Source organism: Electrona antarctica (assembly GCF_951216825.1).
Source record: "Electrona antarctica genome assembly, chromosome: 15".
Lineage (NCBI taxonomy): Eukaryota > Metazoa > Chordata > Actinopteri > Myctophiformes > Myctophidae > Electrona > Electrona antarctica.
In genome coordinates this window covers 37,912,255-37,924,339 of record NC_136796.1, presented here as the reverse complement: position 1 = coordinate 37,924,339, position 12,085 = coordinate 37,912,255, and the positions used below count along the sequence as shown (strand labels likewise).

General features: G+C 44.4%; 1 protein-coding gene across 1 annotated transcript in view; it reads left to right on the top strand.

Annotated features, from left to right (window-relative positions):
- Positions 1 to 12,085, top strand: part of vps50 (VPS50 subunit of EARP/GARPII complex) — a 207,297-nt gene that overhangs the window by 54,657 nt on the left and 140,555 nt on the right. Inside the window, exons 10-12 of the mRNA XM_079523040.1 lie at positions 4,861 to 4,903; positions 10,864 to 10,962; positions 11,737 to 11,877. Coding sequence (XP_079379166.1) covers positions 4,861 to 4,903; positions 10,864 to 10,962; positions 11,737 to 11,877 — 283 coding nt within the window. The remainder of the gene's footprint in view (positions 1 to 4,860; positions 4,904 to 10,863; positions 10,963 to 11,736; positions 11,878 to 12,085) is intronic.

Below are 12,085 nucleotides of genomic sequence, written 5' to 3'. Positions count from 1 at the left end.
GTCTTCCACTGCTGACCATGTACACATCTCCATCTCTGCACTATGTACACATACATACCCCCCTTAACACCCCGAACTCCCTGGGTTATTTAATCCAAAAAATCATAGCCCCCAGCGATTTATAGCAGCGGAGCATATTTAGCGACGGACTGGATGTTATCCCAGATGTGGCTGAAGCAGCTAGATGTAGCCAAAACACTCTTGGGGCGATCGACAACAACGGGAGGTATGATTAATTCTATCGCGACTAGCGACGGGACCGCGGTGGGCTGTCTTAACATCTTTTCTTAGAATTGGACGGAATGATTTAGATCAAGAGTTATTAACGTTTTAAGATTTTTGTTCTCGTCTGCTAAACAGGGGGGGAACATTTTCGATGACGTCCCACTGTTGCGGAACATTGAATGTTGCGCAACAGACGCTCCCAGCCTATGGAGCGATGCGATCAGTTTTTGAGCGCTGGGCGTGTCTAATTGAAAAGGCGGAGAACTCCGTCCTTGGAGAACTCCGTCCTTGGAGAACTCCGTCCTTGCCGCTCAGGGTGTTTTAATAATATGTTTTTGCGGATCTACACTGATCTCATTAATGGTCCATATGAAATCCAGAACTTTCAGCCCTGCAAATATTGCCTCGAAAAACAAGCCAAAACAAGCCCAATATTATGGCCATATAACCCTAATAAAAAATAAAAAAAAGATTTGATCCATGTACGTATCATTATAAATACTATGTATGTCTATACTAATTAATGTTTTGGTCATTTATTATACTATTACACACAAACTTAACCAACCAGACCGATTCTGTCACTCAATGTGATTCCCACTTCCCCCAAACCATTGGGTATTTAGTATACAGTATACATCAAATAAATGTTGGCTTGTTCAAAACAAGCCACCAAATTTCTAAAACAAGCCCAAAAAACCCGCAACTAAAAAACCAACAACTCTCTCTGTCCCACACGCACACACACGCGGCACACACACCTGCCACCCTTCTCTTCACCCACCCCCTCTCTTAGCTGTGATCACTCTCTGTCTCTCTGTCTCTCTCTCTCCTTGGCTGTCATCTACTAAAATGATCATTTCGTCAGGGTGAAACACACGGCCATCCCCGTGGGGGTCCTCCTCATAACATACCGTATGCGTCCGTGAACTTTGCCTGTTAGTAGGTCAGCGTGCTGTTATGATGGAGCCCACACCGGTCCCCAAAGCACTTCGTGGCTGCCTTGGCTGCCAGTCCTAATTGAAAAGGGGGGGTGGGGGTGTTCCTGCTGTAATATGCCTCTTTTACACCGCGACCATCTCCAGATAAAACAAGTCCTTTTGCGTTCTCAATTTTTATTGACCCTTTGAGAACGCACACTTTATGAAAACGCTATAATGTCGCTAGGTGGCGGTAACGGGCTGCCAAATAGACCAGTCACCCACGTACAAGAAGAAGAACCCCTTCACGCAACCCTATTGGGGTTTTGAATGATTCCAGAACACAACGTGGTTGTGGCCGCAGCCCAGAGCATGCAGGCAGAGCGCGCCACCGGATGGTTATATATTTTATAATACATTAGGCTACATTAACGCAGCTGCCGCCTATCACAAGGCTTTTCTTTTTACATCATGGTTTTACATTCACCATCGCTGATGAGCAGCGCTTTGTAGGCGAGGAGGGAGTCTTGTTCAGGAACTCCATTATATAATTTATGGCTCTGCATCAATGTAATAAACATATGCGCTGTGAGCCAACGTGAGCCATGATGGCATAAGTTTTGCGGATTCACTGTTTTGCCTGTTTACATGGAGAAGGGATAAAACGGCGTTCTCAAAGATTTCCACTCTGGAAGGTGGTTTCACTTTGTTGCGTTTTCACCACCTGAAAACACCATTCTCGTCTAAAGGGACACCAGCAAACGATACTTTATTTAACCGTTTTCTATGAACACCGTTCTCGTGTAAAGACCACCTTAGTTGCTTCCAGTGTTGATTTTGACAGTATATTTAGATTTTAGTTTTAGTCATAGTCTCTTGAGTAGTTTTCATTTAGTTTTAGTCACATTTTAGTCACCTGGAATGTTTTAGTGTTAGTCTAGTTTTAGTTGAATAAATATCATAAGATTTTTGTCGACTAAATCTACAGTTGATTTGGTCGACTAAATGTATTTTGGCGGGCCTTGATGCCGTTGTAATGGCAGATTTTACACTTGCTGAAAATAGCAGATCTATTTGTAGATCTGCTATTTTCAGCATGCAACCATGTGTAAAATTACTTGTGTCTTTTACTTATACTGGATCTCTGGACCTAACATTTTAGTCTAGTCTAGACTAATTTTACAAAATAGCGAGTGTTGTGAGCTTGTAGATCGCCTATTTTCAGCAAGCAAGCAAGTGTAAAATTACTTAGTCTAGTTTTTATTTGTTGACGAAATTGTCAATATATTTAGTCTTAGTTTTAGTCATCATAGCTTAGTTTTCACTTAGTTTCCATTTAGTTTTCGTCAGTGAAAAAAAGTTGATAATTGTGTTTGTCTCCCGCTTGCTGCTGTTTTCCGCATTCATGCAGTGTGTGTGGTGGAGAGGAGGGCAGGCGTGCACGTACCGTGCATGTACCTTGATTGCATGTATGTAGTCAGAAGTCTGTTACGTACCGGTAATCTTTTTCGGTTTTGCCCTCGCGCACCCCATTTTTATTCCTCGCTAGTCTTCCTCTCTGTCACCTCTCTTCTCTCTGTAATCTCTCACCTCTGAGACACACACACACACACACACACACACACACACACTTGCTAATCCTTTTCTGGTTCCTAATTTGTCTGCTTTCTTTCGTTCCCTCACTGTCGCGCACGCACGCACGCACGCACGCACGCACGCACGCACGCACGCAACCCATAACGGTACATAAGGCTCTTAATTAGCGATTTAGTTAAGGACATTCCGTCCCTTGGGCAATGGGGTGGTCTCAGAAGGAACAACATCAAAGGGTGGGTGACCTGAATGGAACCCCGGTCGATGCAGTGAGAGAAGGAGAAATGGTGTCACGTCACGTACACATGCAATTATGAATGCGTGCGGCGCGCTAAGAGGAATTCCACGGGGAATGAAATAAGTGCAAGTCGGAAGGAGAGAACACGACTGTGACTGTTATCAGGCTGTGGAGCTGGAAGCGCTTTGCTCTGGCCTTCACCACCAACAACTGGAGCATCTCCCAGAACGTGGTGGTGTCTTTTTCTACCTAAAGTGCACTTTTGGGAAATTGTAACAACTCTAATCTCTCATGCATGTCATTGTTGGCACACCCGTGCACAAGCATTAAGCACTTAAAAGTCCCAGATCGCCTAGTAGGACAGGGGTTCTCAACACGTGGCCGCCAAATTATTTTGCGGGGTCCCCAAATTATTATTAAAATTTGTTTTTTGCAACTGAATGGCTGGAAAAATGGAAATGAAGAGTTTACATAGTACACATAGTAGGCTACATACATGCATACACTTTCCTTAATGATTATATCTGGCTTCGGTATCAATTTATGATGTATTTTCTCTATTACGGTTATTTTTGCAGTCAGTTTGTATTGGGGGTGGGGGGTGGGGGTCGCGAGACATGGCCAAAGCATTTCTGGGGGTCCCCAGCCAAAAAACGTTAAGAACCCCTGGCCTAGGACGACATTGAACACGTTATTAGATTAGATTATAATCCAGCATCGCTAGTATTATATTTACCGGTTCTTGGTGTCTCCGTCGCCTGGCAAACGCTTTCCTTCCGCGTGGTGATGTCATTGAATAGTTTGGCTCCGTCCACAGTAATCTTAGCGACGATCTTTAGCAGCGTTGTTCTCAGATTGAGGCGATCATACAGAACATCCATGTTTTAGGAGCCCAATAAAAAAAAACCTGCGACCTCGCGGTACTATATCAGCGCTTCTGACTTTTTCATTAGGGACTTTCTTTAGTTTTAGCATTTTTAGCTATTTTTGACAGGGGGGGCCATTGTACATTCGAACAAGTGGCTAAATATGTCTTTTTATGATTTAGGGCGATGTCTTTATTATTTACTATAGTCCTACTAGACACCAGGAAATTACATCTGGCCACAGTAGTTTTTTTCTGTCTCTGAACGAACACCTGGAACGTAGGATGCTGCCATACTGTGTGTTTTTGGCTCAATCGTCAGTTTGTCACCTCCTCCTTCACATTCAATAGACCCAGCAATATTTTGTGGCCAGATGCAGGACCGGTCCTGAGCAATCTGGCGCCCCAAGCAGGATTCTTCGCGTCACTGGGGAGGCACTGGGGGGACACTGGGCACTGGGGAGGCACTGGGGAGTCACTAGGGAGGCCCTGGGAAGACATTGGGGAGGTACTGGGGAGGCACTGGGGGGACACTGGGCAGAAAAATAAATAAATAAAATTAGCGCCAAAAATTAAACCAAATGGACCCTCCCGGGTCCATGGTTTCATGTTACGCTCTCAAAAGTTAAACATAACTACAGTATAAGGGTCTATTTGGTTACCAACTCTCCATTTTCTTTTCGAGATGCAAGGAAGCTGAGGGCAGCGCCGAAATATGGCTGCAGCTGTGTACGCTCTAATTGTTGTCTCTATCCCCCGTAACGGTAATGTGATGTGACAAATAAAGCGATTCTGATCATTCAGCTGGGGACCCTGTCGAACCCCCTCAAGGCCCACTGGGGGTCCCCGGACCACTGGTTGAAAACCCATGCAGTTTAATAGCATGGCCAAAAGACACCATTAAGTTGAAAGTGGTGGTTGATAATCCGGACATAATGGGCTGTGTAATGCCCATTACGGATTGAATCAAAAAACTCAAAAGATGCGTCACAAACAATGTCCTTTCTTTTCCCCTGCAGTGAATTGAATTCCAAACTACAAGACACTCTGGAGCAAATCGAGGTATGTGCTTTTCTCCGTCTTTTTTTCTCTCATTCTGTGCGTCATTATTTGAGAATAATCATTAGTGAGGAGAAAACCCTCGGCATAATCCAATGTTTAATGTGTTTCCTCTCTCGCTGTTCTAATTTGCCTACGAATCCTAATTTTGAAGGAGTGCTTATCTGGACATTTTGGCTGTTTGACTTTCTTTTGCTCTCGGCGAGAGCTCAAATATTGACATATATACAGAAAGTAATTACAGCGACTATGGCAAACACTATTAATATCATCAGTTGGGTCCGGCCAGCGCTGGTGTTATGATGAATGGCATGCAGAGTAATTTCCTCAGTGCCTCTTGTAGCTGCTGCTGCTGCGCCCGAGCGGATTCATTACACACAGTTTTGTTTGTACACAAAAGAAACACCAAGGGTCATGTGCACACTAGAGACCAGATGATCTTATGAATACGGAAGGTCTCGGATATTACAAAAAATAATAATAATCACATCACAACAGGTATAGTAACAACCGCAATAAATCCCCTGACATTCAAAGGGGATTTTCTCAGTTTTGGGTAAAACGGCACAATCATTTTAAAATGGTCATATCTCCTTCAAATATTTTCCAATTTCATTGAATGATACATCATATGAAAGCTTACATTCTGTACTTTAATAATCTGTAAAACACTGAAAAATGACTCTGGTCGAGATGAGGGCCTATTTGCCAGACCCGGTCACATATGCGATAGATAATAATAAAATAAAACGTATATATATTTTTTTCTGGTGATCCATTTGCTGGACAGATTGTGAATAAACAAAGAGAGCTTTCTTGCATAGAAAAAAATCTCTTTCCATAGGATAATAGATATTCAGTCAGACAACTCACAAATAGATTTAACCAATATGTATTATAGAATGAGAATACAAGTGTGCATATAATATATTATCTTGACGTTCGGCTCTGCTGCATTTTCTCCCTGCTCGGCACAATCAAACACCATCATTAAACATTAAGAGCAGGCAGATAGATATACAATAAACCCCCCATGGAGAACATAAATAACAGAGCCCACCGGTGGTGCTGGGGTGGTGGTGGGAGCAAACATCACATAACAACCAGGAACCATAGCAGAAGGAAGGCAGGAAGAGCTTGCAGACTAGTGAGCTTAAGTAGCCCGCCCAATTGGTCAGCTGACTGCCACATCAGCGAATGACGTGTGGATCTTGCACACACTGAATACACCCACATAATAATGCAGCATATTAATCACTTGAGTATATGTATGTGCCCTTGAGCACAGCATGAAACCCCTCGAGTATATCTGACTGAACTAACTCCGCAGGCTACGTATCATTCAGTGGTTCCCAAACGTTTTCATGTCAGGAACCCCCAAATTGACCCTAATTATAGCCCACCGACCCCGATATGAAGAGATATGCCAGGGACCCCCATAAGAGAAGATTTTTACGGCTCTAGCAGTGATTCTCAACCCATTTAATTTCAAGGACGCCCAGTTTGTCATGCATTAGTCTACGGACCCCCATTTAATGGCATTTCTATCTACAGTATGGGACCCCAATTATATTGTAAAATCAATAACGGGTCCATTTGGTTCCTAACTATCAGTTAGCTGGGGACCCCCTGGAACTCCCTCAAGGACCCCACTTTGGGAACCACTGCTATATACTGTATAACCGCACATTATCTACTCTCCCGGCATGGAGTGAGGCAGTTGCAACTGTAACATCTGGAATTCGAACCCGGGTCTCCTGCGAGGGAGATCCTGCTTGGCGAGAGGAGATAATGGTCTGAGGAACTTGGTGGGTCCACAAATCATTTTTGAATAAGACTAAGGTCCGGTCCCATGCGCACGCCGCGGGCCACGCAGCGGAGAGTGGGGCTCTATGCCCGTTTAGTACAGTCAAACCAAGCTTATACAAATCGGATCTCCTCCCAACCAACCAATACTGGGGTGCAGAGTATGAAAATAAAATGTTTCACTTTGACAAATATTCCCCTCCAAAAATTCACAGCAAATGAGAGGTATTGTGTTGAGGCACAAAGAACACTTTTAATTTGTCAAGTTGTGCCTGCTTAATAAGATAAATAGCCAATTATTTTATATTTCTACATCAGAGAATGGCTTGTGCTTACCCAAAACGCACGCCACTTTTTGAACACACTGAGCTTTTCTTCATTTTTCCATTCTTCATTGAACCGCCAATTTTCACTGTCAAACTTTCTCTTAGTACTACTAGCGAACTTAGAACATACCATTGTGATTAATTCAAAAATGTAATCCTGTCAGTTCTACTTCTAGTTCCATTTTATGTTTTTTATTCAGCATAGAACAGGGTTATAGACATGGGGAAAACTGCATTACAAAAATAAATAAATAGCAATAGCCACTATAGTAATGGATTTCATATGCATGCGGAAAGAGAGAGAAGAGTAGACAAGAGTGAATGATGAGATAAGGACTCCATGGTGTTGGAGAGAATGGCAAAAAGAGATAAGGATTAGGCTACAGATGCTTGCTTTGGAAGTGGATAGGAAGAAAGTAGAAAGAGAGAAAAAAGGAAAGGAATGGGGTTGGTGTGCAGAGTAGGAGTTCTACTACTGTTGACAGCTGGCAAATTGCCGGTACAAGCGAACACACTCGTCCGCACAGCCTGGCTGCACTGCAAAAATCGAAAACTACAGTGGTTTCCGCCGCACCGAGGCTCGTCCTTCTGTGTGCTAACGCTAACCTGAAGCTGCAATCACACAGCGAGCACCATGCGTGGCGTGGCGTGGCGTGCAGTATGCGTCTCGTCTGCCCGACTGCCCCATACACACACATTAATTTCCCTGTGCCCTCCTCTGTCGAATGGTTGAATTGTCATGACATGCTGGCCCATAATACACAGGCAGGCACACACGCGCACACACATGTGCACACAGTCAGCTGTCAGTCGGTCCGTCGGTCCACATTCAGAGCGCTGCGTTGCTGGCATTCAGAAAAATACAACGGAGAAATCAACTCGTGCCGCTTTTTTTCTCTTTTTTTTCTATATTTTTTTCACGGTCCGCAGGGAGGTGTGCCGCGGTCCGGTCGTAGACCGCTGTCCGCCTGTTGAGGACCACTGTACTATACTGTACCAACACAGATCAGGTCATTTTGACCTGTTACATCTCAAGCCGGCACAGCAGTGTTGATTTTGTGTTGATTTTGACTAAAACTATGACGAAAAGTAAGGTATAAAAATAAAGGTCGACTACCTTTTTTTCGCTGGGGAAAACTAAATGGAAACTAGATGACAACTAAGCTATCATGACTAAGACTAAATCTATTGACAATTTCGTCAACAAATTCTTCTTCTTTTCGTGTCTTTGAAGCATGTCGTTAGATGACAGTTTCCCATTTCTTTACACAGTCTTTTACATTATTGTTGAACTCTGCGAGATCTTTTAAGCTGCAAGGTTTGTGTAGTAGAGGGCAGACAAGGCAGTGCTGCATCGTATGGTCCTCTTCTCCACATTCACAGATGGTTGGGCCGGTTTTGTAGCCCCATCTGGCCATAGCAGCTTTTGATCGCCCCGTTCCTGTTCTCAGGCGGTTGAGAGTCTTCCCATGGTGCTTCTGAGCCAGAAGGGAGGTCTTCAGAGGGGGGGGGATTCCCATGTCAATATAAAAACTAGACTAAAATGTCAGACTAGTGGACAAGAGATCCAGTATATCCAGTATATGCATGCTGAAAATAGCAGATCTACAAGCTTACAATGAACACGTTGTGAGATTTACAGATCAGCTATTTTCAGCAAGTGTAACATCAGTCATCAAGGCCCGCCAAAACACATTTTAGTTGACTAAAATCTTATGATATTTAGTCGACAACACTAACACATTCCAGGTGTCAAAATCAACACTGCGGCACAGCATAATCCTGACCTCAAAACAGGTTGAGAATCACTGATAGAGCCGTACAAATCTTCTCTGATGGGGGGTCCCTGGCATATATCTTCTAATGGGGGTCTGCAGGGCGAATTAGTGTCAATTTGGGGGTCCTTGACATGAAAAGGTTTGGGTTATACTGTGTATTGGCCAACAGATGAATTAGTCTAGTAGTCCAGTCCAACGGTGCCAGCTGTTGGCGCTTCACAGACGGGCACACTGATGGGACAGTAGCCAAAACATCTCTGGCAATTGGCATGAAAACAGGCCAGCATTCTCACATTGGCACTAATTAGCATGACTTTCTGAATGATCAAATTAAATTCTGTTATAGAACATGTGGGTATATGTAATCTGTAGCCTACATGAATTTCACACACATCCAGGTTATGATTGCCTTTGCCTGGATGTGTTGCCAGTGGTTTAATCTGTGCATGCACGCACGCACGCACGCACGCACGCACGCACGCACGCACGCACGCACACACGCACGCACGCACGGCATCCAGCTTAGTCGAGCATAAAACCTTTTTCACGTTGAGATTATATGAATATAAAAAAAGGTATTTGATGAACAACAGCCCTGCACACTGCTCCTGCTCAGCAGCATTAGTTTTTATTTCAATTTGCAGACGTTTCAGTCCAATCAAGAGTGTCTTAGCACAGGGGTTCTCAACCTGGGGATTGCGATTATTGATATCAAACCGGATCGCTGATTTCTATTTTTTCATTATTATTTTGGCTTGGCCTTTCCTTCTTTAGCAATCCTAGACTGGATTGCGCAACCGCACCCCCGTCCTCATCCTATTATACAGGCTGGCTAAAAAGCTGAATAACTCGAAATCTACGGAGCTCTCTGTGGTTTGGATAAAACGTGCGATGTTCGGAGGTCTTTGCTCTGACTATCCGGTGGTCTAGATGGAAACATTGGCGCTTTCTAGAGCAAGGATGACTATAGTTTAGCTCGCTAGCATTGACTCTATTTATTTAGCATTAAGATGGACGCCCACAACAGGATATCCGTCCTGTGTGTATCTAAATCGCCTCAGGAGCCCTCGGCAGTCTGAGGTTGGCTTTGCGTCCAGCAGGTGGCAGTATATGAGTTAATAATTATATCTGGTTTCAGTATTTATTTATGATGTATTTTCTCTTATTATTAAGGTTATTGTAGCGGTCAATTTGTATTGGGGTTGGTGGGGACGGGGGGTGGAGCGGGGGTCACGAGACATAGCCAAAGCATTTCCGAAAAATGCCAAAAACGTTGAGAACCCCTAGCAGACACTCTTGGTGAATGTCCAGAGGAACCGAAACGTCCGTCGATTTGAATAAAAAACGGATGCTTCTGAGCAGTGTGCAGGACTTTGGTTCATGAAATAACCTTTTTCCATGATTGCTTCAGTTGTTACTGTCCATCAACGCTCATCTGAGCGAAGTGGATGTGCCAATATTTCCTTTGCATGTATTGAGATTATATACAAAATGTTATCACATTTTCCTCTTTCCCCCCCATTCAGCTTCTCCAACGCGATACACAATCGGCACAAAACGCTGGCTTATAATAAAAAAGTTTCCCACGACTGCCAGTTCTTCTTCCTTTGATTTAATGACTTCTTCTGTGACCTTGAGAGTGCACGCCACAAACCTCTGTCATTCACACACACACACACACACACACACACACACACACACACACACACACACACACACACACACACACAGGACCCCGTTGCCTACTCTTGGCCGTGTGTTCCTGTTTCACATCCATTCATCTTCTAAATCCCCTGTCTTAATGTTGATAATCCCTCCTCACGCTTTCTTCTCCTTTCCCTCATGCCCTCTCTCCTCTCCTCTCCTCTCCTCTCCTCTCCTCTCCTCTCCTCTCCTCTCCTCTCCTCTCCCCTCCCCTCCCCTCCCCTCCCCTCCCCTCCCCTCCTCTCCTCTCCTCTCCTCTCCTCTCCTCTCCCCTCCCCTCCCCTCCTCTCCTCTCCTCTCCTCTCCTCTCCTCTCCTCTCCTCTCCTCTCCTCTCCTCCTCGGCTACAGGAGCAGCTGGATGTAGCGCTGTCAAAGACCTGCAAGCACTTTGACATGGCCCACTACACCAAGGTTCAGATGGCCTACTCGCTGCTGGGCAAGACGCAGGTCAGTGAGAGGCTGTCCGCACGCACGCAGCGTAGTCAAAGATCCAGTGTGTCGTTGTCATCGCTTGGGGGACCACCAGTGGTCCTTGAGGAGGTTCCAGGTGGTCCCCAGCTGAACGATGGAAGAGTTGGTTGCCAAATGGACCCTTATAGATCTTTTACTCTTGAGATTGTAAATGGGGTCCATTTGGTTTCACGTTACACTCAAGAGTTACATTATTGTTAAACATAAAGGTCCATATGGGCATTATCTTGCCCTCAGGGCGTCTTACTGGTAATATATTGTATTATGCTTGTATTAAATGAATACTCTCAAGGATAATAGTTTTTCTGTTATATCCATGACGCTAGTATTGTTGCAGAGAATTGGGTGGTCTGGTAGTATATGAGCGCAAGCTTGTGTGAGGAAAATGCAATTAAGCTGCCTCATCAATCGATGTGCTGTGGGGCACCCATGTACCCAATGACTGGTTTGTATGATGAAAGGGATGATAAACAATAACTTCAACAACGTCCTGTTGCCCTAGGAAATGGCACAAAGATCAGAGAAGCTCTTGGCTAGCTACACTAAATGGCTTTATAAATAATAATGATAAATATGAATTATAATAATGATGTTTTAATTTTTTGTTATTTTTTGTAATATTATATTGTTTTAAATATGTTTTCAGCCTGCCCCTTCTTATTGGTATAAATGGCTCACAGGGTCTGAACATTTTGATTATCCACACCGCACTGTGCGGCTTTGATAGCACGTTTGTCTTCCGTTTTGCAGACGGCCATGGATCAGCTCCACATGCATTTTACCCAAGCCATCCACAACACGGTGTTCCAAGTGGTGCTGGGCTACGTGGAGCTGTGTGCCGGAAATGCTGACACCAAGTTCCAGAAGATGCAGTACAAGGACCTGTGCACGGTAAGGACCTGTGTACCGGTTAACACTTTTTTGCCGGGGAATTCTTCAAAATAAAGTCGTGCCAGCAGATTTTACTCTGAAAAGCCCCTCCCTTCCACCCCCCCCCCCCCCCCCCCCCAAAACCGGGAGGCATAATTTTCCGTTCTTACCTCACGCTGGTCACGCTAAAGTCTCTCTAGAAGCGTTAATATTCCAAACGAGATGCATG